Source organism: Gopherus flavomarginatus, chromosome 22, assembly GCF_025201925.1.
Source record: "Gopherus flavomarginatus isolate rGopFla2 chromosome 22, rGopFla2.mat.asm, whole genome shotgun sequence".
Classification (NCBI taxonomy): domain Eukaryota; kingdom Metazoa; phylum Chordata; order Testudines; family Testudinidae; genus Gopherus; species Gopherus flavomarginatus.
The window spans coordinates 18,596,699-18,621,686 of NC_066638.1; the positions used below are offsets into that span (position 1 = coordinate 18,596,699).

General features: G+C 51.8%; 3 protein-coding genes across 8 annotated transcripts in view; 1 reads left to right on the forward strand and 2 right to left on the reverse strand.

Annotated features, from left to right (window-relative positions):
- The window catches only part of SMPDL3B (sphingomyelin phosphodiesterase acid like 3B), a 241,181-nt gene that overhangs the window by 60,762 nt on the left and 155,431 nt on the right, over window positions 1-24,988 (reverse strand). The gene's annotated exons all lie outside the window — the stretch shown is intronic.
- XKR8 (XK related 8) lies at window positions 3,173-9,070 on the forward strand. The gene is made up of 3 exons (XM_050932347.1): window positions 3,173-3,612; window positions 6,371-6,567; window positions 8,028-9,070. Exons 1-3 carry the CDS (start codon window positions 3,296-3,298, stop codon window positions 8,756-8,758), a joined length of 1,245 nt encoding a protein of 414 aa, XP_050788304.1. The 5' UTR covers window positions 3,173-3,295; the 3' UTR covers window positions 8,759-9,070.
- EYA3 (EYA transcriptional coactivator and phosphatase 3) overlaps window positions 13,571-24,988 on the reverse strand; it is a 144,383-nt gene continuing 132,965 nt past the window's right edge. For all 4 annotated transcript variants that reach the window (XM_050932327.1, XM_050932326.1, XM_050932325.1 and 1 more), the window contains one exon: window positions 13,571-17,536. In XM_050932327.1, coding sequence (XP_050788284.1) covers window positions 17,456-17,536 — 81 coding nt within the window. In that variant the 3' untranslated portion in view covers window positions 13,571-17,455. The remainder of the gene's footprint in view (window positions 17,537-24,988) is intronic.

The window sequence follows — 24,988 nt, forward strand, 5'->3', positions numbered from 1 at the left end:
TCCTCTACGGGTGTAGCTCGCGGCTCCCAGCGCTGCGGCACTGTTTACACTGAGGCTTTACAGCGCTGTATCTTGCAGCGCTCAGGGGGGTGTTTTTTTCACACCCCTGAGCACGAAAGTTGCAGCGCTGTAAAGCGCCAGTGTAGCCATGGTCCTGAACCACTTCTTTCTCCACAGATGGCTGGGGGGGGGGGCTGGTCCAGATACACCAACTGGGAGGCCAGATCTTGAGTGAAATGTCTTTCTGGGCCTGGACAAAGGTGTGGAACTGGTGCTGGAAGAGGCAGACTGTGCATCATCCCGTTTCCCCAGTGATATCAAATGCTGAGCATGGCACTTTCTTGCACTCTTTGCACTGCTTGTCTATAAAATGCCTATAGCAGGTGAGGTGGAACCCCATGTCACTGAGGATGCCATCAAATTCTTTTGACAGGTGCTGATGACATGATTCTGCAAGGGATCCATTATCACCAGACAAGTTCAACCATGCTTGAGCACGGTCACAGTATTTATCCCACCTGCCATGTGTAAATGGTCAAGTGGACTCCTTCTTTACTGAGGCTAAATGCATCTAACAATGCAAACAGTTATAAAACTGGTTTCAGAGTAGCAGCCGTGTTAGTCTGTATCTGCAAAAAGAACAGGAGTCCTTGTGGCATTTTAGAGACTAACAATTTCTTATGAATCTCAGATGATTGAGATGGGATTTCCTGGTCTTTGTCACTACCCTTGAGCTGGCCATATTGGTTCTGCATGAATACATGTCAACTGGTCAAACCCAATACCTCCTAACTGCACTACCAGCTCTTTTAAAGTGGTGCATGATGTGGGGCTGACTCCGTACTGGTGTAACTTTCCCATATTTGCACCCTGGGCATGGAAATGTAAAAAAAAGCAAGGTCTAGGACAGAGGTGGGAGACCTCCGGCCCCTCCCCTGCTCTTCCCCCTCCCCTGTAGCCTCAGCTCGCCGTGCCACCAGCGCTGTGAGTGGCAGGGCTGCAAGCTCCTGCCAGGCAGCGAGGCGGCATGGCTGGCTCTGGCCAGGTGGCATGGTTGCCAGTCCTACTGCTCTGAGCGGCATGGTAAGGGAGCGGGAAGTGGGGGGGTTGGATAAGGGCAGGGGATCATGGGGGACAGTCAGCAGACTGGGAGCAGGAGGCGGTTGGATGGGGTGGAGGTTCTGGGGCTCATCAGGGGATGGGGAACGGGGGGGTTGGATAGGTGTGGGAGTCTGGAGAGGGGCCTCTCAGGGACGGGGGTGTGGATAGGGGTCAGGGCAGTCAGGGGACAGGGGGGGGGGGGTTGGATAGGGGGTGGGGTCCCGGAGGGAGGTGGTCAGGGGCAGGAGTCCCAAGAGGGGGTGGTCAGGGGACAGGGAGCAGGGGGGTTGGATAGGGGGTGGTCAGGGGCAGGGGTCCCAAGAGGGGGCGGTCAGGGGACAAGGAGCGGGGAGGTTGAATAGCGGGTGGGGTCCCAGAGGGAAGTGGTCAGGGGCAGGGGTCCCAAGAGGGGGCAGTCAGGGGACTAGGAGCGGGGGGGGCTGGATGGGTCAGGGGTTCTGAGGGGGGCAGTCAGGGGACAGCACGTGGGAGGGGGAGGATAGGGGGCAGGGGCCAGGCTGCTTGGGGAGGCACAGCCTTCCCTCCCAGCCCTCCATACAGTTTCTGAACCCTGATGCGGCCTCAGGCCAAAAAGTTTGCCCACCCCTGGTCTAGGAGACTACAGTGAAGTCACTTCCTGAAAACTGACATGGTTGACAATGTTCATTGCTGTGGCTGCAGTATCCCCTAATACTGATAGTAATAGTAGCTGCAAGGAAAATGTGGTGGTGCTGGGTTCTTATCCTGTCTTTTTCTTTGAAATAAAATTTTTTTTATCGCCGGTTGAGTCATCAAACCCTCCCTGTAAGATGTAGACGTTACGTGCCCTTTTTCTACACTGCCGTCAAGGAGAAGATGCTGTTTGCCATGAAAACACTGGACTGTGAATATTTAGAAGAAATTAATTTAAAATACGCATTTATCATCCAACTGCTTTGCCTGGAGTTCGCTGGAATACGGGAAGAGCTAAACTGGACCAGGAGAACTGCTGAAGAGAGACGCAGGAGGGGCTGGGGTAATGTTTTGCCCCAGTACCTTTACCAAGACGGAGAGATTATCACCAAGCCAGCTGATCGCTGCCCACGTGCCATTCTCCGTTTGTAGGATCCAGGAGGAAATACCGGTGTTTAATACGCAGCCGGCCCAGCTCTCTGGGCGTTAAACACCGTGTAACGCCCACAGAGAACGACCGGGCTTCCCAGCAGTGTAACGCCTTTCCCTCCGTGTCTTACGCGGAAGCGTCCGGTGCGTCCCCTGCTCTGTTCAGCCCCGAGGCAGCGTTCCGGGCCGGCCGCGGCTCCCGGGGGCGGTGCAGCCAGGCGCGCGGCAGAGCTTCCCCCGCGGGAGGCGGCGCAGAGCTCCGGCCTGCAGGGTCAGGGCCGGGCCGGGCCGCTCGGCCGCGCCCTGCCTGGCCCCGCCCCGCCCCGCCCCGGACAAGCCGCTGCCGCCCGCGGCGCTGGGAGTTCTCTAGGGCGGCGCAGTGGGGCCGGGGAGCGAGCGGGGTGAGCCCGGGGCAGGAGGGATCCCGGGGAAGGGGAGTCCCGAGGGCAGGAGGGGACTCGGGGGGATCCCGGGGAAGGGGAGTCCCCAGGACAGGAGGGGACCCGGGGGGGGATCCCGGGGAAGAGGAGTCCCCAGGACAGGAGGGGACCCGGGAGGGGATCCCGGGGAAGAGGAGTCCCCAGGACAGGACGTGACCCGGGGGGTATCCCGGGGAAGGGGAGTCCCCAGGACAGGAGGTGACCCGGGGGGGATCCCAGGGAAGGGGGGTCCCCAGGACAGGAGAGGACCCAGGGAAGGGGGGTCCCCAGGACAGCAGGGGACTCGGGGGGGATCCTGGGGGAGGGGGGTCCCCAGGACAGGAGGGGGCCCCAGGGGGATCCCAGGGAAGGGGGGTCCCCAGGACAGGAGGGGACCCGGGGGAGGGGGGTCCCCAGGACAGAAGGGGGCCCCGGGGGGATCCCGGGGAAGGGGGGTCCCAAGGACAGGAGCGGACCTGGGGGAGGGGGGTCCCCAGAACAGGAGGGAGCTGGGGAAGGGTTCAAGGGGCAGGAGGGGATTTCAGGGGGTTCACCAGGGCAGCAGAGAGCCTAGGGCAGGAGGGTTCCAGGGAGGGTTTGGTAGGAGGCCAGCAGGCAGAGAGTAGGGCTGTGCAGGGAGAGCAAAGCGGTGCCATCTGTGGCCCCTTTGTGCCATGGCAGGGTCAGGTCATGGCTCTGGTGGCCCCCCACCTTCATCTCCTCATTACCGGTACCTGGACCTGCTCTTCGCCCTGCTGGGCGCGGCTGCTTTCTTGGCAGACCTGCTCGCTGACCTGTGGGTGGCCTCCAGTTACATGCAGGCTGGGCACTGGTTCTGGGGGGGGCTGGTGCTGGCACTGCTGGGCCTCTCCTCCCTGGTCATGCAGTTCTTCAGCTGGGCCTGGTACCAGACGGACGACATCGAGCAGGACCTTCCCAGTGGCTGCTGCTTGGCTCTGGTGCACCTCCTCCAGCTGGGCTATGTCTACAGGTAAGGGCGCTGCGGAGAGTGAATGCAGGTTAAGTGCCCCCTGCCCAGTAACTCACCCTCTGCTGAGATCTTGCAGCCCAGGGCCACCTGTCCTTCACCCTGACCTCAGCTGGAGAGGGGTCCAGAAGGTCCCTGCAGGCCCTGCTGCTGGGCACACACAGATCCTGGAGGGAAGGAGGGAACTAATGGTGCCAGAGTGAATGGTGATTTCCTTAGGCACAAGTGGGTGGGAATACCCATATCTGTTCCCCTGGCTCAGAACTGCAACACTAGCCTGGTGGCAGGTGCTGGCCTGGTCGGCACATCCTAACGGCACCTTCCCCGTGCCACTGGTGCCCTGCATTTGCAGCCTTCTCCCCAGTGTGGTGAACACACATTTTGCCTTGCCTTGCCCTTCACCATCACAGCTGCTGTCATTTTCCTGGGTAGGTAGCCTGCTCCATATAGGCTAGATTTGAATTTCCCTCTAAAATTTACAAATTAAAAACTACACTCTGCTGAAGTTGAGGCTGAGTACGTCAGTAATCAAAGGGTTAAAATATCATATCCCCATACCTGCTGTTACAAACCCAGGAAATTCAGGGTTAAGGTTCAGCTGAAATCCAGAGAGCAAGGGTGTGGAAGTGCCTAGTCAAGGCACCTGTATTCCTGCCTGGTAGTGAGGCCCCTCAGCAATTCTTAGTGCACTGTAGGGTGGTGGTCCCTGATGAAGCTGATTTTGAAAGACAATGTAATTTTTTTCATTTTCCCTTCCTTGGTGCCCCTCCGTTATACAAACAGTAACGTGCTGGTCAGGGACTCGTTCAGTGAGCGGCAGGGCTTGGCTGTGGTGGGGCAGCTGCAATAGGTGACAACATGAGAAAACATCAGAACTGTGCGACTCCCTGAGCTATCACATACAAAACAGTGCATGTTTTTGTCTTTATTCCCAGCATGCACAAGGAGGCCAGGTCTACACTACCAACTTATCTCGGTATAACAACGTTCCTCTGGGGTGTGGATCTCCCACCCCCGAGAGCGACCTAGCCCCTAGTGTAGATAGTGCTGTCGACAGAAGGGCCTCTTCTGTTGCCATAGCCACCGCCTCTCAGACAGATGGCATTCCTGTGCCAGCGGGGGAAGCTCTCCCTCGGTGTCTTCACTACGTGCAACAGTGACATAGGTGCACTCTGTGCCATTGCAGTGCTTAGATGTAGACAGGCCCTAGCAGGCATAGCAATGCCAGTCAGAGGTGGATTTGTTTGCAGCATTGCTATTCCAGCAGATCACCTGGTATAGATGTGGCTGTACACATAAAGTGCGTTAGCCAGTCTAGGTGCCTTGGCTTGTGGAACTGGTATAAGCAGAAGTTATACCTCCAGGAGGAGGGTTTGCTCGTAGAGCTACACTGGCACAGTTATACCAGCAAATCTTTTCTGCTTGAACTAGGCCTAAGTGTGAAACACACTCAGCTCCCTCAGGCCTCGCCCGCATGACCTCAGGTCTGGGGTTGGCTGCACTGGTACAGTCCAGTGGCAAGCGCAGAGAGCGGTGGTTCACTAACCTGGTTGTTGAAGCTGTGCTGTCTTCTGGTGCAGAGGAGACATAAACTACTGCAGCTGCCTTGTCAGTTCCAGCCATTGTCCCTAAAATGTCCCACCTTTGCTAGCTGGTTTTGCCCTGCTAGGAGTAGTAGCACCAGGAATGCTAGTGTAGACAGGACTCAGAGGCCACCATCCCATTGCCTGCTTGGGTGTTCTGCTGGCAGCCCCTATTGCTAGTTGTTGCGGTCACAGGTGGTGCTGCAGGGCTAGTAGCTAAGAAGAGGCTGATGCAGACAGCCTCAGTGCTGCGCTGGGCTCATGTGGGCCTGTCCCTCTCCAGCACTGCCTCTGGCAGTGCCCCATGTTCTTCTCTTGGTGGAGCATTTCATTCATTCTCTGCCCAGGGCACAGGAACAAACTGCCGAAGTTCCCAGGGTTCCCTGCACATTGAGGCTGTGTTTCAGGCTGCTACTGGCAGGTTCAGTATCCTGTGTGTAAAAAGCCATGTCATTTCCTGTATTTGAACCTATGGTGGTTAGAACTGGGCTGTTCACCACTTGAGCTGGTTGCTGGGAGTTGTATTTTGTTCAGCTGGGACAAGGAAAGTCGACAAGACACTTTCTCTTTTGGTTCTGGTCCAGTTCTAGTGGATTTCAGGTCATTCTGTGTAGTGCTCCTGGCTGCAGTGTTTGGGTTGCAAATACTGCAGGGGAATGTTGAACCCAAACCAAAAATTGTTTTCATTGGGGCGGGAAATGCCGTCCCTGGATTTCTTTCTTCTGATGGTGGATTATTAATACAGCCTAAACTTGGGCCTAAAGTGACTTGACAAGTGAGTGTAAGATCTCAGCCTGTCAAACGCAGCCCAAAGCCCCCCAAATGAGTGACATTCTGAAGTTATTCATGCAGGAAACGTAACCTGCTGTGGGACCCTGGTATTAGCATACGCTCTGTAGCATCCACATCATGAATGCTGACGGGTGATGTAGATAGTTGTCCGTAATAGAAGTCAGGGAAAGGCAGGTACTGGGAATTAAAATGAGATCTCCCTTGACATGAAGGGCATGAATGAGTGTCCCATTCATTTTGTCCAGCATGGATTTAGAGCTGTCTTGAGGGCAGGCTGGCTCTGGAATCCAATGCCCTAGTGACAGACAGACGATGCTGTCTGTGGCATTGAGGTGCTGCCCTGGTGTAGAGCAGCCTCTCATGGCAGGGCCGCGATGTCTGCACAGGTGTTTCCGAATGCTGAGAGTGGGCTGGCGCGTATGCAGGGCAGAGACTGCACCGCAGCAGGAGCGAGGCTACGCTGTCTTCCTGTCCCATGACATCAGCATGCTGCGCCTCTTTGAGACCTTCCTGGAGAGCACCCCTCAGCTCACACTTGCTCTCTCCATTGTTCTGCATACAAACAAGGTGGAGCTTTTCCAGGGTGAGTGGCACAGCTCTGGGTGTGGTGGGAGCAGGGCACTGTGGATTTCTTATCACAGAGCCACCTGGTGAGGATTGGGTAAGTGGGATAAGGGAACGATCCCTTGAGCTTCTAAAGGATACGAGAGCTGGGTCTCATTCTGGAGCCCATGGGTCAGACTGGGGCGTGCTGATTCTCCCTGGGAATGTAGCTTGACCCCTCCTGCTCAGTGTCTTGTGGTCCCAGCCTGGGGGATTTCTCACTAGGCACCGCATTAGCTCAGAGCTGGGGTTGAGCGTAGTGCAGGGCCGGGCTCCAGTTAGACCCTGCAGGGTTGGGAGGAAGGTTGGGATGTGCTGTGCTGCAAGGAAGGGGGTTCTGGCTGCTGGGAGACTGGACTGTTACCTAGTTGCAGGTATTTCCCCTTCATGCTGATGTGCCCATCTCAGATGCTGCAAAACAGTCTTCTGAGAAGAGGGGAGGGATTGGGATTTTGGTGCCCATCGGGAGGGATCCTCTCTGGGAGGTGGAGGGCAGAACACTCTGAACAAGGGGGCCAAAGCAGGGCCCTGCATTGAGCCAAGACCTTGCTTCAGCTGGGAAAGGGGTGTCTAGCTGGGTACAGGTGTGGCACCTCCCTGCATCTGGGCACATGTGGGGTGGGTAGTGCCCTCGGAGATCAATTGGCTCTCAGAGCTTCCCAGTGGGACACACAACTGGGCCAACCCTGAGCCCCCAGCTCAGCTGAGGGCCAGATGCTGTTCCATTGACTCCAGCAGGTCAGGATTTCCCCCAAGTGTTTAGTGCTGGGCTGCAGAGAGCGGCACAGATCAGGCTTGGTTCAGGTCCTCTCTCCAGGCTGGGCTCCCTGTCGGGAAGTAGTTGGGTGCCTCTGGCCTTGGCTTCAGAGGCTTGTCACTGTGGCCTAGGTCCTGTGGCTACACCCCACTCAGTCCTAAATGGAGATGGCTGAGTCATCCCCCCAGCCCCATGGTGCACCCCTCCCCCGCCCCGGCTTTTGGCATCTGGGCCAAGGAGGGCTTCCCCTAAGCCCCACAGTTCTCTTCCGGTGCTGCCCTGTGGGGGTGGGGAACTCCCGTTCCAGGCATCTCACAGGGAGCAGGGCGTGGAATAAGGGCTGGCCTGTGGCTGGGTACTTCCTAAGCATTTCTGGGGCTCCCTGAAACAGGAAGTGGCATGTTTCAGCACAGGCCTGTGGGGCGGGCAAGCGAGGTGTGCAAGGGATGTGAGAGCAGCTGTGACACAGAGCCCTTCTGCTGGGCCGGCTGGGGGCCCCTTGAAAGCAGTGGGCTTTGTTCGTTGATCCAGGGCCTGGTTGCAGTGATGCCTCGTTGGGGTGAAGGCAGCACCTCTGCATGCTGGTCACTGTTGCCCAAGGCCTGAGCCGCTGCCTGATGCCCCATGCAGCTGCCCCCACGGCCTATGTTCCCCGGTGACCCTTTCTCCCACTGTCGTCATAGGGCTTGGGATTTGCACTGCCTTCCTATGCGTGGCATGGTCACTACTGGATTATCACCAGTCCCTCCGCTGCTTCCTGTTGGACAAGCATGAGCTGGGCCTGCTCTCCTCCACCATCTACTTCCTGTGGAACTTCCTCCTCATCTGCCCCCGTGTCCTGGCAGTCGCGCTCTTCGCCACACTCTTCCCATGCTACGTCAGCCTGCACTTCCTGGGCATCTGGGCTGCCATGCTCCTCTGGGTCTGGCTGCAGGGCACTGCCTTCATGGAGTGCCCCAGGTGGGAATGGCTCTACAGGGCAACGGTGGCCGTGATTCTATATTTCTGCTGGTTCAATGTGGCCAAGGGGCAGACGCGGCAGCGCAGCGCAATCTATCATGGCTTCATCCTGGTGGACAGCATGCTCCTCGCTGGCTCCTGGCTCTGGTACAATGCCCCTCTGCGTGAGCGCTCCTATCTGCTTCCTGTGCTTCTTGCTGCCCTGGTCTGCTCTGTGCTCGGGCTGCTGCTGAGAATCACCTACTACAAGTGGCTCCACCCCACACTGCAGACCCGTTGCCAGGCGAGCTATGATGAAGTAGACACTGCAGAAGGACCAACTGGTTTCCGAGCCGGCCCAGCGCCAGCCCCTGTGAACAGACGGATGTACCAGCTGTCCCAGAACCACTTCTTGGTCTCTTTGCAGGCCGGGCGAAACCGGGGGAATGGTGTCCTAGATGACGTGTCTCTCTGAGCACAGCTGTCCCTGCTCCAGGCAGAGGGAATTACACCTCAGGGATTTGTGCTGGGGGATCCCATTCCAGACCTGGCCCCAGCATTCCCAGGGACTGAGCAAACCTCCGGTATGGGCAGCTGTCGCAGGGAGAGGAGATTGGAGAGAGCAGGGCAGGCCGAGAGCCCTGGCACTTAGGTTCCAACAGCTGGCATCCAGCACGGGTAGCTGTGAAGCCTGTTCTGGGCTGGCACTAGTCCAATGGGAGTGTCATGGGAGAAACCCGCTATAGGAGTGCTGGATGCTGAGTGGGCTCAGCAGCGTGTTAGGCCCCTGCCCCGGGTTCTGCTCCACTGCACTGAACTCCTCACTTTTTTCCTGCTGGTTGCGGTTGCTCCCGACTTCTTCTCTGCACATTGCCCTGTTTAGCCCCATCCCCATTTCCCTGCCAGGCTCTCCCCTGCTTTGTTTCATTTCAGCAGAGTTCAATGGGAAACCATGTGCTCTGTTCTTGGCAGGACCTGCCAGATTGCCCATTTGTCTGGGATTTCCCTGCACTTGTAATTTCAAAGCTTCCCTGTAGTAGGGGGTAACCCATGGCACTGCATTGGGCAAGGCTTGGAGCCTCTAGGGCTGGCTTGATCACTGCGGGGAGCATCAGTTTGCTGATGTTTATAAAGGGAAGGGTGTCAATACATGGTGGTATAATACTGTAACGCGGTATTGTGCCTTAGACAGAGACGCAGGAGGGAACAGCAGAGTGTTCTTGTTGTAGAGACAGGGTGTGTGTGTGTGGGGGGTAGGCATGTGGAGAATTCAGGGGGGTGGAGGGGAAGTGAATGGTGTGGAGAATTCAGGGGAGGGGAAGGGGAGATGAATGACGTGGAGAACTTAAGGGTGGGGGAGGGGATGGTGTGGAGCAGAAGTTTTCAAACTGTGGGTCGTGACGCAGTACTGGGTTGCAGCGGCTCTGGTCAGCATTGCCACCTGGGACATGAAAAGTACTATCAGCGATGCTGCCCGGCTAAGGCAGGCTAGTCACTACCTGTTCTGAACACCGCACTGTGCCCTGAAAGCGGGCAGCAGCAGGTCCAGCTCCGGGGGGGGGGAGGGGTGGGGACACGGGGCTCCGCATGCTGCCCCCACCCCAGGCATGGCTCTGCACTCCCACTGCCCCAACCCTGAGCCCCCTCCCCTACCTTGAACCCCGCATTCCCAGCCCCAACCCTGCACCCCAATCCTCTGCCCCAGCCCTGAGCCCCTCCCTCATCCCCAGCTCAGTTGGGTCAGGGCATCAACAATTTTCTTCAACTGCGTCGCCAGAAAATAATTTGAAAAGCACTGGTGTAGAGTAGGGTGGGGGGGAGGGGAATGGCTTAGAGAATTCATGGGTGTGAGGGGTGAGTGCTCTGAGCTGATTAAACCCTTTGCCTTTTTCAAAACGAAGCTAAAATGCTGAAGTCTTTTCAGTGTTGGTTCTTTGTCACAAAGATACTTGGTGTGTTCCTGCATGAATCCCGGCCCTGATCTCAGCCCCCTGCTCTCCCAGCCTTACGAAATAGCTGCTGTGTTGCTGGAAGTCGAGCTTGGTTTGGGAGTTGTCATGCTTGGGTCCTGCAGGGACCCACCGCAGGGATGGGGCTGCTGATTGATTGCAGTTTCCAGTGCGGTGTAGCTAAGTCGCTTAGTTTCCAGTTTGTAGGAAGCATATAGACCTGGCCTCCTGCAGGTTCTTGGCTTGGCTCGGCTCTTGTGGATTTAGGTGGTGCCCAGCTGGAGAGGTGTTTCCATGTAACAGTCCCAAAGCTTCCCCAGCTGGGCAGGAGAGGGGCTGAGGTTTGTGGCACGTGAATATCAACCTTAGTGCTGGGTTTGGCTGGATGGCCAGTTCTGTAGGACCCTGGGCCTCAGTCCACTCCCTCCCTTCCTCCCAGCACCAGGGCAGGAGTCTGGGAGTGTGCAGGTGAAAGGGGTGCTGCCTTTGGCTGTGGAGTAATTTGTTTCCTCCTCTTTCTGTACCTCGTGTAAGACTGGCTGTGGGTTGCTAAAGCCCCAGGTGGGCAAATGTGTCAGGCAGACACTCAGAAGGGTTTTTTTCCCCCAGGCAGGGCTCAAATTTGCTAGAGGACTGGAGCATCTTGTGTCACTGCCAGGTAGCTGCAGCCCAAAGCACACGACTGGGGCTACGTCTTCACTACCCGCCGTACCAGCGGCTGGCAATCGATTTCTCGGGGATCAATATATCGCGTCTCATCTAGACACAATATATCAATCCCCGAACAAGCTCTTGTTGACTCCGGAACTCCACCAACGCAAACGGCGGTAGCGGAGTCAACGGGGGAGCCGCGGACGTCGATCCCGCGCCGTGAGGACGGCAAGTAACTCGATCTAAGATACTTCGACTTCAGCTGTGCTATTCACGTAGCTGAAGTTGCATATCTTAGATAGATTTCCCCCCCCCAGTGTAGACCAGCCCTGGGAAAACATCATGAACTGGCAGCACTGAGACTGGGCCCACCTAGGTGGGGATGTGGCACCATCTTCAGGTGGTATTTTTAGTATGTTAGAAAATGGTGAAGGATATTTTACTAGATAACTTTTTGCTCATTTGTGTCAAGCTGTGTTCGGATGGTAACTGGAATTTAAACAAACAAAACTATATAAAATTTATTTTTATTAAACAAAGCTACTTTAAAAGTTGTTTTACATAGATGTCTTATTTGAAACATGTTTTGATAACAATGGTTTAATCAGAGAGGGATTAACTGGTCAGTGAATTAAACTGATTATTTCAGATGTTGTGATAATTGGTCTAAAACCTTTGCCTTCTTTGGAATGTACATGGAAAGCAGGTCAAGTTATTTTCAATTAAAAAAAACAACTATAAACAGGTAAAAGAGAACCAGACAAAGTAAACCAAAAAGCCCATTCTGATATAATCCAAAGCCTACAAAAAGAACAGGAGTACTTGTATCAGAGGGGTAGCCGTGTTAGTCTGGATCTGTAAAAGCAGCAAAGAATCCTGTGGCACCTTATAGACTAACAGACATTTTGGAGCATGAGCTTTTGTGGGTGAATACAGACAGGAGATATTTATACATACTTCTACCTTTTCATGTTATCTGTATGTATAAATATCTCCTGTGTGTTCCATTCTATGCATCCGAAAAAGTGAGCTGTAGCCCACGAAAGCTCATGCTGAAATAAATGTTAGTCTCTAAGGTGCCACAAGGACTCCTGTCCTTTCTGCAGATACAGACTGACACAGCTGCTGCTCTGAATCCAAAGACTGTTGAAATTATGCTTGTTAAAAACAGATACTGGAGCCAGAAGTTAATGTACCAAAATTGGCGTACCTTGCATCTTTTTGGTGCATTGTTTACATTCAGCACTTGTTCCTTTTTTACCCAGAGGTACAGGAATCTCTCAAAATTATTCTAATAGGGTCTTTTTTTATGACCTGCAGCCATGGTGGCTATTTCCCCTCCAGTTTCCAGGTGTTGAAATCAGAACTAAGGCTGCACGCTGAAGAATGTTGTCCCTTCTTCCCACTGCAGTTTCGACACTGGTGTTGCTCCTTTCTGCTCCTTCTCCCCTGTTACATAACTCCCCCCTGCAAAAAGAACTTACAGCAGTCCAAGACTTCTGCTTGTATAACCCACATGCCTGTTGCACTGCAGTATTGCACTTATTTAAAGACAGACATCCAGTAACTTCTGAACTGCCTCCTTTCTCTGTACACACACACAAGGCCATTTACTGGAAGTGCCCAGCCCCATCCAGAAGCAAGGGCTGGGAGTTACTAAGCAGATCAGGGTTTTTCCTGAGCTGGAGCGTAAGTGTCCATAGTGGATGGAACCATAGTTTGAGAACAGAGGCCATAAGGGCTCAGGTAGGTACAAAAGAGGAGTATGAGACCCCCCCCACCCCCAGGAAGGCTCAATGGACGATCCTGATGAGATACATGATGGCATATCCTAGAGAGTCAGAGACCAGGTCTTTTGCACCCAGTAGCACGTACCTAGGTCCCCCACAGGATCAAGCCATTAACGCAGCTCTGGCCCTATTGTGCCATATTTATAAAGCTTGACCTCAGAAGTTAGAATCAGGGGAAAACATCTTTCTTTCTACAGAAAAACAGCCTTTAACCTAATGGTTTTGCTAGAGGCTCATGGATTCAGCATAGTTATTTTTTATTTAAATGTTTAAGAGACTATAAGAAGTTTTGGCTGTAACAGATTTTGTATTACATTTTGATTTCATTTTAAACAGGTTTATTTTTAAAAATAAAAACATAATTTAAACAACAAAATCAAAAAAATTCCATGTAAGTCACAGAACTCATCAATGGTGCGGAATAAGCAATTGTGGTTCTCTGTCCAGCCCACGCAGTAAACACGAACTACCCCATGTTGGCAGCCACAGCACAGAGGCAAAAGTCTTGCATGAGCCATGAAGAGCATGCTCATTCGCCCTGAGAGACGGCCCCTCCAGGGCAGGGTTCAGAATTCTCCCCTGCCTATAATCAGCTCCAGAGCTGTCATATTGCATTTTAAAGCCAGCTGGGTGGCTTTCATGTCATTTACATTGAACATAAGAACAGCCATACTGGGTCAGACCAAAGGTCTATCTAGCCCAGTATCCTGTCTTCCAACAGTGGCCAATGCCAGGTGCCCTAGAGAGCAGGAACAGAACAGGTAATCATCAAGTGATCCACTCCCTGTCGCCAATTCCCAGCTTCTGGCAAACAGAGGCTAGGGACACCATCCCTGCCAGGGCACAATTCCTGCTGGGCGGGGATGAGACAGGTTTTCAGAGAACAGACCATAGCAATTATTAAAGAAAATAGACTTTATTTTTCCAGTTTATAGGACAGTTCCCATCTCACAGAACATGACTGGTCACTGAATCCACAGCCATTAATGCCTTCAGTCACATACATACACTGCAACCAACACCTAGTTCTGTGTAAGGCATCTGGCGGGTCCAGAGGGAACCACCTGCTTGCTAATATACTAGAGTACAAAGGTGTAATGCAGCCCTGCCAGGGCACTGGGAACCAGCAAGCATCAACAGGCTGGTTTTTAAAGTAACGGGGCTACAGCAAAGTTGAGGACACAGACTTTCCCGACTCAGCCTGGAGGGCACAGGAATACTCAGAAGGAGCATCTTAGGGCTGGGCCACTTTTCCAGCTTTAGAATTTGACACGTTGCTGGTTAAGTTACAGTCAAATTGAAAATAATCAAAAAACAACAAACCAGCAGGCATTGTCAAACAATCCTCTTCTGAAGAGAATCCCACACCTGCCAGCTCCCTAGAGAAGGGACAAGTCTCACAAAATGCAGCCAGCCACAGAAAGAATAAAACAGCCAGGTTAACCTTTATTAATGTAACACAGAAATGTACCATCAACCTCCTGGTAGAAAAGTATTTTACATACATTCGAGGAGACATCGTATAAATATCATTAAGAAATGTCACTGGCTGCAATAGTTTCACACTCAGCCTAAATTTTGCTGAGGTCTTAAAGGTTCCTTAAAATAATCTGAAGTAAACAAACACAAAGCAAAGCCTGCCAGCTCTCTGATTGCTCAGTACCTCAGCTTCTATGCTCACTACGAACACCGGGGGGATCCTCCCCAAGGCAGGGCTCCCCTGCAGTTCTACTTTGTACAATGACTGAAGGGAAGGGGGAGTTTCCCAAGGTTAAGGCACAGGTTTCAAATCCCAAATTCAGCTCACTGAAGTATGACACGTGTTCCAAACAGGCTCAGTTTCACAGGACAAAGTGCCTCAAGCATGTTTACAAGAGAGCTTCTGGCCAGCTGGTGACCCTCATCAGTGAGAGAGGCTTATGGAAACAGAACAGATTCTCCTTTGATCATCCAAAGTAGATCTTTCATCTTCAGATGCACACAGCATCTGTGTCTTTGGAAATGATGCATTTTCATGTGGCTAATTTCCTGCTGGCTCCTCTCCACTCTCGGTGGTTAATGTAGTAGCTAACTCTTCTATGGGTTTTATTTTACAAACAGGTGCTTTAAGGAGCTGAGAACAGGGCAACTACAGTACCTTCTGTCACACATAGGACACCCCTCACCGCACTCCTCTAGCCTCCCCAAACTCACAGGCACCACCATATACAAGTGCATATCTTCCCTGCCCACAGTCCTTCTCCCCCAGCACACAACATGTTAGGGAGAGCAGGGACAATGGGATCTCCTCCCAAGGTCAGTGTGTAAACCTCACTGGGGTAATGGCAGCAACACGGGCGAGAGATGTTAGCGTATCTGAACACTACATGACCAGGTAGCCTCTCTCAGGCCGCCAATGCAGGGAACAGAGCAGTAGTTACAAATACAGACATATTTCCAGACATTAGGACAATTCCCATATAATGAGCCATATAATGAAACTGGCGTCACGGATTCTCTACCAGGGAAGATGCTTCCCAGACTGAATGGTTTCTATGTACATGGCACTAAGCACATGGAAGATGTTTCCTGGGGAGTCAGCTACAAATGCAGCCAGCTTTGGAGTATATCAGCTTAAGGTCAGAGTGCAGAGCTAGTGCCTAACGAGTGGATAGTACTAGAAAGGCAGGCTTCTAGTCCCAGAGCTCCCCTTGGCAGTTGGGAGATGACATTCCTTAGTTGTTGTTTTATCAAGGAGGTCAAAGATATAAATAAACCTGAAATCCAGAGACTCCCATGCTTTCCCAGTTCTCACCACGTTGGCTCTGCCTAGATTAGCAAACCCATCCAGCTGTCCCAGGATAAGCAGGGTTGGGAGCCCTAGTATAGAAGGGCCATCTGCTTGCCACCAGTTTTTCAGTCATTGTTTCTCCTGACCCTGTTCAGAGCTGACAGCAGGCTCTCCACAGGAGGCTCCAGCACTGCCAACACCCGTGCAGCTGAGCTGGTGCTAGCCATAATGCTGAATTCTCAGAGTGTCTCTGGCACTGACAGGGTTCACTGTCAGTGGACTGCCTTAAGACATGCATGAGCTTGATGGCATGGGGGAGTAGGTCAGACACTTTGGTAACTATGGCCAAAACATGCAGCTGCTCAATATCCTTCTCCGTGTGTAGCTCTTTGGAGTAAAGTGCTGAGCTTCCCAGACCATCCCCTCTACAGGTTCCAGATCAGGGATCAAGGGCTGTCTAGGATGCTCAGGATGTCTAAAGATGGGATCCTCCAGATACCTCGAACCTTTCATATCCCAGCTGAGTGCGAACAGCAGTGAGGATGTGCTGCTGCTGGGCACGAGAGGCTCCTACATTGTACACAGGAACCTCCAAGTAGCTACATGTTCCAGTGCTGCCATGGCACATGTTTAGGAAAGAGGCAGAAGAATTTCACATGGGATGGGGAGAGCTATGCAGAACAAAGCCCTGCAGCTAACACTGGAACTGGCCTCTGGCATGAAGCCCCTGACTTGGAGGTGACAATCTCCAAGGTCAAACACATGGCTGGTTCTGAGCAGGGTGGTGCTAAGATACAGGTCTTCTCACTGGGAGCTGATGTCACTTACGCCCTAGCAGAAAGGTCAATGTAACTACAATCCGTGTCTGGGTGCAGTGGGGGTGGGTGGGTGAATGTCTCCACTCATTGCTAGTGGCTCTCGGTCTCAGTTGTCCTAGAAAACAGAATTCCACTGACAAATTGATTTTTGTTGGGTGTAACTGGGGCTGCAGTGTAGTAGAAAGAAATCCAAGCAACGGAACCTGATTCTTCCAACAGGAAATTAATGGACACGGACAGAACTGGGAGAAACATCCCAGAAAGCCCATTGCCATTTCCTTGTCTAATAAAATCTGTGAGAATAATTGTGCCTTAAATCACTGGTGGCCAAGTGAAGAACCTCCCACCACATCAGCAGTGCTGAATGAAATACAGCACGTTCCTATAGTGTCCATCACTCTGTAGTCCAGATCACTGGCCACTGGAGAGGCTAGAATTTGTTAATTCTTAGCTGGGAGACAGAGCCGAAGGGAAGGGGTGTGTGGTGACTGAATAGAGATCCACGGGTTCACTCAGAAAGCCAACCTTTTCCTATACAGGGAACTACAAGTCCTGAATACGTGCCCTTCTCCCTCGTTACTATTCAGTGAAGCTGCTTGGAACAAGTCAATCTAAAGGAATGGCACTAAATTAACTCTTCTGAACAGACGGGGTGGGGGAGGGCTCATTTGCACAGTGACAGAGGTATATTTGTCATTTTCATTAATATTTCCCATGAAAAATTAACAGACTTTTTGGCCTTGCAAGATGGGAAAAGTTCGACCCTGCCCCAGATGCTAGACTCTTTTCTATAAAAATAATGTCTATACATTCACTGTGGGATCTATAACTAAGTTGGTTAGAATGGGAGAGGGATCTTACAAAAGTCTGCTGCTATCATATTACCACAAGGATATGCACAGTGAATCTCTGGAAATTACCAGCTAGAGCTCCTTGGCTCCAGCCATTCCCTTCTTTATAAAACAGAGAACAATTAAAGACTGTAGCTATACTGTGTCTGCTGCTTTGGGTAAACCTCTTTGTTCCTGGCAGTACCCGTGCTCCTGAGGAAGTGACTGGGTGTCACCTCCTACTGTACAGTTTGCATTAGCTACAGTTCTTCATCAAGGTGAAAAGAAAGCTCCGAGATAGACAAGATTTCTGCCCCTCCTGGAGAGGGGCTTGAAAGGAGCTCCATTTGCTCCTCTCAGCTTCTTACAGGAAGTCCAGCTCGAGGGCCTGGTGAAGGGACACAAGGTCTGCATGGTTCGTGATCCTCCAGAAGGGCATGTTGTGCTACAACAGACAGTTACAAAATCACTGTTACAGACAGAGCAGGTGCAAGCATGTTTCGCGCCCTCCTTCCACCTTGCACCCTCGCCCTCCCACCCCTGAACCCTGCGGCAGCTCTTCGCCCCTCCTGCCCTAAGGCGCCCCCCTCCACCGCGGCAGCTCCCCGCCCCAGCTCACCTCTGCTCCGCCTCCTCCCTGAGCACACTGTCACCGCTCCACTTCTCCCGCCTCCCAGGCTTGCAGTGCCAATCAGCTGTTTGGCGCCGCAAGCATGGGAAGGAGAGAAGCAGAGCGGGGCGGCATGCTCAGGGGAGGAGGTGGAGCAGAGGTGAGCCGGGGCGGGGAGTGGTTCCCTGTGTGCCGCGCCCCCCCTACTTGCCGCAGGAGGCCCTCCCCACGCCCCCCTGCCCCAGGTCCCTCCGCCTAAATGCTGATGACGACCGGGGCGGCCAAAGATCTGACCGCTGCGGTCACCGCTGAAGGACCCAAAATGCCACCCCCCAAATGCTAACGCCCTAGGCGACCGCCTAGGACGCCTAACGGGTTGCACTGGCCCTGGTTACAGAACAGCTATCCATCTCCACGTAGTCACAGCAAAGTGCACAGGTCGAGTCTGACAATGCAATCCCAAAGCTGACAGGCCCTAGCACACAATGGGCCATCAGGACTCCACTGGCCTGTTCATGCCTGTGCTACCCACACCTCTGTGTTCAGGATGAACAAGGCTGCAGTCAGCAAAGGTGCTGACCTCAGGCTTTGGGCAAGCTGCTGCTGCTCTCAGAGGACAATTTGCTGCATAATTTACAGGAGGAGCATGCTTAGAGGAGAAAGCAGCTGCATGGCACACAAAGCTCACAGCATGCAAGCGAGTCGCGTCTGCATAATGACTGTTCAGACAGTGACTTAGCGCACGTGATGGTGTCTCAGATCACGTAGTTAGCAGGATTGGATTGAACAAGCCTGAAGAGCTTGCTTAACCAAACTGTCAATACCCACTGTTTGTCTAATTTATAAAACTGAGAGAGGTTAACCAGGAGCAATCTATAAAAGCAGCAAAGAATCCTGTGGAACCTTATAGACTAACAGACGTTTTGGAGCATGAGCTTTCGTGGGTGAATAGCCACTTCGTCGGATGCATGTAGTGGAAATTTCCAGGGGCAGGTATACATATGCAGGCAGGCTAGAGATAATGAGGTAGTTCAATCAGGGAGGACGAGGCCCTGTTCTAGCAGTTGAGGTGTGAAAACCAAGGGAGGAGAAACTGGTTTTGTAGTTGGCAAGCCGTTCACAATCTTTGTTTAATCCTAGGCTGATGGTGTCAAATTTGCAGATGAACTGAAGCTCAGCAGTTTCTCTTTGAAGTCTGGTCCTGAAGTTTTTTTGCTGCAGGATGGCCACCTTAAGGTCTGCTATAGTGTGGCCAGGGAGGTTGAAGTGCTCTCCTACAGGTTTTTGTATATTGCCATTCCTAATGTCTGATTTGTGTCCGTTTATCCTTTTCTGTAGTGACTGTCCAGTTTGGCCGATGTACATAGCAGAGGGGCATTGCTGGCATATGATGGCGTATATTACATTGGTGGACCTGCAGGTGAATGAACCGGTGATGGTATGGCTGATCTGGTTAGGTCCTGTGATGGTGTCGCTGGTGTCGATATGTGGGCAGAGTTGGCATCGAGGTTTGTTGCATGGATTGGTTCCTGAGCTAGAGTTACTATGGTGCAGTGTGCAGTTACTGGTGAGAATATGTTTCAGGTTGGCAGGCTGCCTGTCGGCGAGGACTGGCCTGCCACCCAAGGCCTGTGAAAGTGTGGGATCGTTGTCCAGGATGGTTTGTAGATCCCTGATGATGTGTTGGAGGGGTTTTACCTGGGGACTGTATGTGATGGCCAGTGGAGTCCTGTTGGTTTCTTTCTTGGGTTTGTCTTGCAGTAGGTGGTTTCTTGGTACATGTCTGGCTCTGTTGATCTGTTTCCTTATTTCCTCGTGTGTGTATTGTAGTTTTGAGAATGCTTGGTGGAGATTTTGTAGGTGTTGGTCTCTGTCTGAGGGGTTAGAGCAGATGCGATGGTACCTCAGTGCTTGGCTGTAGACAATGGATCGTGTGATGTGCCCGGGATGGAAGCTGGAGGCATGAAGGTGGGCATAGCGGTCAGTAGGTTTTCAGTATAGGGTGGTGTTAATGTGACCATCAATTATTTGCACCGTGGTGTCTAGGAAGTGGACCTCCCGTGTAGATTGGTCCAGGCTGAGGTTGATGGTGGGGTGGAAGCTGTTGAAATCGTGGTGGAATTTTTCCAGTTTCAGGGTCCAGATGATGAAGATGTCATCAATGTAGCGTAGGTAGAGAAGGGGCATGAGTGGACGAGAGCCAAGGAAGCGTTGTTCCAGGTCGGCCATAAAAATATTGGCATATTGTGGGGCCACGCGGGTGCCCATAGCGGTGCCACTGATCTGGAGATATATATTGTCATCAAATTTGAAATAGTTGTGTGTGAGGATAAAGGCACAGAGCTCAGCAGCCAGTTGTGCTGTGGCATCATCAGGGATACTATTTCTGACAGCTTGTATTCCATCTGTGTGGGATGTTCGTGTAGAGAGCCTCTATGTCCATGGTGGCTAGGATGGTGTTTTCTGGAAGGTCACCAATGCATTGTAGTTTCCTCAGGAAATCAGTGGTGTCACGGAGATAGCTGGGAGTGCTGATGGCATAGGGTCGGAGTAGAGAGTCCACATATCCAGACAGTCCTTCAGTGAGAGTGCCAATGCCCGAGATGATGGAGCGTCCAGGATTTCCGGGTTTGTGGATCTTGTGTAGTAGACAGAATAACCCAGGTCGGGGCTCTAAGGGTATGTTGATTTGTTCCGGTGTTAGTGTAGGAAGTGTCCTGAGTAGATGTTGCAGTTTCTTAGTGTATTCCTCAGTGGGATCTGAGGGAAGTGGCCTGTAGAATTTGGTATTGGAGAGTTGTCTGGCGGCCTCCTTTCAGACCTGTTCATGATGACAACAGCACCTCCTTTATCAGCCCCTTTGATGATAATGTCAGGGTGGTTTCTGAGGCTGTGGATGGCATTGCGTTCTGCACGACTTAGGTTATGAGGCAAGCGATGTTGTTGTTCCATGATTTCTGCCTGTGCACGTTGGCGGAAGCATTCAATGTATAGGTCCAGACTGTCATTTCAACCCTCAGGAGGAGTCCATGTGGAGTTCTTCTTGTGCTGTTGGTGGGAGGGTACCTGTGTATCAGTGCGCTGTTCAGTGTTGTCCTGAAAGTATTCTTAGAGTCGGAGACGGCGAAAGTAGGTTTCCAGATCGCCACAGAACTGTATCATGTTGGTGGGGGTGGCAGGGCAGAAAGAGAGTCCCCGAGATAGGACAGACTTTTCTTCTGGGCTGAGTGTGTAGTTGGATAGATTGACGATATTGCTGGGTGGGTTGGGGGTACCACGGTTGTGGCCCCATGTGGCAGGTAGGAGTTGAGACAGCTTACAGTCCTTTTTCCTTTGTAGAGAGGTGAAGTGAGTAATGTAGATCTCCTGTCTTATTTTAGTGAAGTCCGTTTGTATGGAAGTTTGGTTATTATTAAGAGTCTCCAGGTTGGTTTTGATGTTTTCCTGTTTGCTGTATAGGATGCTGATCAGGTGGTTCCTCAGTTTCTTTGACAGAGTATGGCATAGTCTCTCACTGTGGTCTGTGTAGTATGTACACAGCAGTGGATTTTTTACCTTTAGTCCATTTGGTATGATGTCCATCCGTTTGCATTTGGAAAGGAAGCTGATATCTGTCTGTATTTGTGCAATCTAGTGATCTAATGACTGTTAGGAACGGGGTCCTCATTGATTTCAGAGACCTTGCACCTCACCGATCAATGTAATACAGCAACATTCTCTGAGTTTATCTTATGAGGATGGTATTGTACTAACAGTTTATGAATGCAAGTTAAATGCAACCAAAAAAGGAAGCACCCAAAGGAGACATTAAGGCTGAGAAATCAAGCCCTCAAGAGTCAGGTAATTCTCCAGATTAAAGGATCTCCCACCATGTTAACTCTGCCAGGCTGCATATCATACTATACATATACCCACTGTTAAACAGTATAGCTTGGGGGAGGGGAAAGTAGGGTTACTGTCCCCGCAGCAACTGTGATTCTTTGAGATGATGCGGTCAGTGTGGATCCCACTGTAGGTTCGCATGCACCTCTGGTGTGAGATTGGGGTCTTCTGAGCAGCATCCATCGAGGCTGTGCATGTGTCCCATGCCCCCATACGAGGGCATAAAGGGAAGGACAGCCATGACCCTCCTTCAGTTCCCTCGTAATTCTCCCTGGATAGCGGGATGAGGAGTCTTGGCTGTATCAGTTACACAGGGACTGAAATAAAGCACTGCTGTCCCGAACCTGTGGAATGTTTCACAAAGGTCAGTGGGTTGCTCCACGTGGCTGCCCTACAGAGATCATTACAGTTCTGCAGCAGGCCAGAGATGTTGCCTGTTCCTGCTGGAGTGTGCCTTGATGTTTGGAGGGGCAGGCTCAGCAGCCATCTGATAGGAAGTGGAAATGCATTGTGTGATCTCCTTCAAGATTTGCTGGGATGAGATGGCTTGGCCTTTCAACACATCACATATGGCCACGAAGAGGCAGAGAGTAGGTCTGAAAGGCTTGGCCTTGTTGATGTAACAAAGCAGGGCTCTTGGAACATTCACAGTATGAAGATTCTTTTCTCCTAGCAATGAGTACAGCTTTGGGAAGAGAACTGGTAATGATAGAGACTGGTTCAGGTGGAATTCTGAACTTAGGGTGGTTTCATCACCACTGTGTCCCTGTGGAAGGGAGTACGTGGCAGTCCAGCCATGAGAGCCTGTGCTTCACTGACTCTGTGCTGATGTGATGGCTATGAGAAAGGCAGTCTTGATGGTGAGATGGCATAATGAGCATTCCGCTAATTATTCACAGGGGGACTCCATAAACTATAGGAGAACCACATGAATCTACCATGTGGGAGTAGGGTCTCTTACTGGAGAAAGGTCTGGAGAAGTCCCTTGAGAAATCTTGACATTGTATGGTGTGAAAAAACTGAGTGTGACTGCACTGGAATGTGGCACACTGATACGAGTGCCAGATGGTCTTTAAGGGAGCTAAGGCCTAGTCCTGCCTGCTTCAAGGACCAGTATGTAGTCCAGAATCTTTGGTATCAGGGCCTTAGCTAGGTTTACATCATTTTGAGTTGTCTACATAGAAAATCTTTTCCACTTTGAGGAGCAAGTCTTCCCACAGGAGGGTTTCTGACACTGTAGAAGGATCTCTTGGACCTGCAGGGAGCAGTCTCCATCAGTCCTCTTGAACCTTCCAACATCCAGGCCATCAGAGGCAGAAACCACAGGTCCAGGTGCAATACCAGCCCCTGGTTCTGTAATTGCACGTCAAGGTAGGTGGAAAGGTGTATTAGTGGGGATGTCTACAGGAGACCTGACAGCCAAACTTGCCTCATCCAGTAAGAGGTTATCATTATGACCATAGCTTGGTCCCATCTGAGCTTGGATATGGTCCTGGGGATCGGTAGGAAGGCAAGTAGTCCTTTAGACCACTGAAGTAGAAAGGTGTCTGTAAGGGAGTAGGACTAAAACCTCCTATGGAGCAGAAGTCCTTGCACATGGCATTGTTCACCATGCAAACAGGCCTATGGTGGGAATAGCCCACCAGCAAAACACTGGGTCTAGGGATGGATTTCTGCAGTGACCACTTGTGGCTGGTTACCACGTTCCTGCTCAGGAAGGTGCCAGGTTGTTGCTGACCCCTGTTCAGTGCAGAGCTACTGGAGTCAGTGTGTGTCAGTGGCACCATTTCCAGAACATGATCACCTCCAGGTAGGAAGGAGATGATTGAGTACCTCCTTGCTTGTTTATGTAGAGCATCACCAGTGTTGTCCATAAGGATCTGCACCGTGGCGCTCCAGAGGGCAGATAAGAATGCTATGCAAGCCAGCCTGATGGCTCTTAGTTCCAAGACATGCACATGGAGTTTTAAATCATCCTGAAGCCAGAAAGCTTGTATCTGCAGGTGGTTCAGGTGGACACTCCAGCCTGGGACCAGCACCATCGTCAGTGAGGGGACTAAGAAAGGTACCTCTTTTCTTATGTACAGTGGGTCTAGCCACCATTTGAGGTACTGCAGGGACATGGGGTAGGTCCAAGACTTGTTTGGTCATAAGGTGCCTAGATGGGGAACAGACTGTCCTCAGCCAGTGTTGCAGGAGGCTGAGGTGAAGTCTGGCAAGTGGTGTCACATATGTGCACACGGACATAAGGCCAAGGGTCTCAGACATGTACACACTATGGTTGTTGGCCTTGTCTGCAGGTCACACACTACAACTGCAGAGACTGGAACTTGTCTACAGTTTGGCAAAAGCTTTCCTCAAAGGAGTTGAGCAGAGTTCCTTTGAACTAACATCTGTGCCGGTACAAGAGACAACATCTTGTGGTTCACCAGGAGTCCCAAGTGGGAGAATGGAGCGAGGATATGAGCTGCTTTGGTCTCCCCTCGGGATCTGCCTCTGGTCAGCCAGTTATCTAGATACAGGGAGACAGATTACTTATTTCCTTAGATTCTCGGCCACCACAGACAGACACTTGGTGAACATTCTTTGCTCCATAGAGTGTCAAGAGAGCAGAACCATGTACTGATGATGGTTGGGCCCCACTGTGATGCTCGATACTTCCTGTGGGCCGAGTGGATGGTCATGTGGAAGTATGTATGTATCCTGAAAATCAAGAGCCATAAACCAGTGGAGCCTGGAGCCAATGGAGGCAAACATTATCATCCTGAACCTGAGATGGCATATGTATTTGCTGAGTCTCTTCAGGTTTAGGATAGGTGAAGACCCTCCTTTCTTCTTTGGGACAGGGACCCATCAGGTTTAGAAGTCTCTTCCCCTGCACTCCTGAGGTACCTCTTCTATGGCTCGTAGGCAAAGCAACAGGGGCCACTTCTGTTCGTTATAGGCTCTTGTTAAAAGCGTCCCTGAAGAGGGATGGGGCAGGGTTGGGTGGTTATAAGGTAGGGAATGGAACTGGACAGAGTAGCTCTGGGTGATGATCTCCAGCCCCATCTGTCTGTTAGCACAGACCATGCCCAGTGGAATGGGGTGAGGTGGCATCCAAAGGTCATGCTCAGTGGACTGGTTATGCAGTTCTTGACTGTCCAATCAAATGTGCTGATGGGTGGTCATGGGGCTGAGGAGCAGGAGGGTTGGTGACATGCCTTGTTGTACCTTTGCTGGCCTGGTACTCTGAATGTCTGTGATAAAACGGGATATGCGGTCTCTGTTGGTGCAATGATTGAAAGCAGTATGCATTTCTAGAGGGTGGGGAGTGCAGTTTCCCAGAAAGCACAGATCACATTGGAATCAGGGAATGTAGGGTGCCCTCAGTCCATTCACTGAACTGCTTTGAAGCCTCGAAGG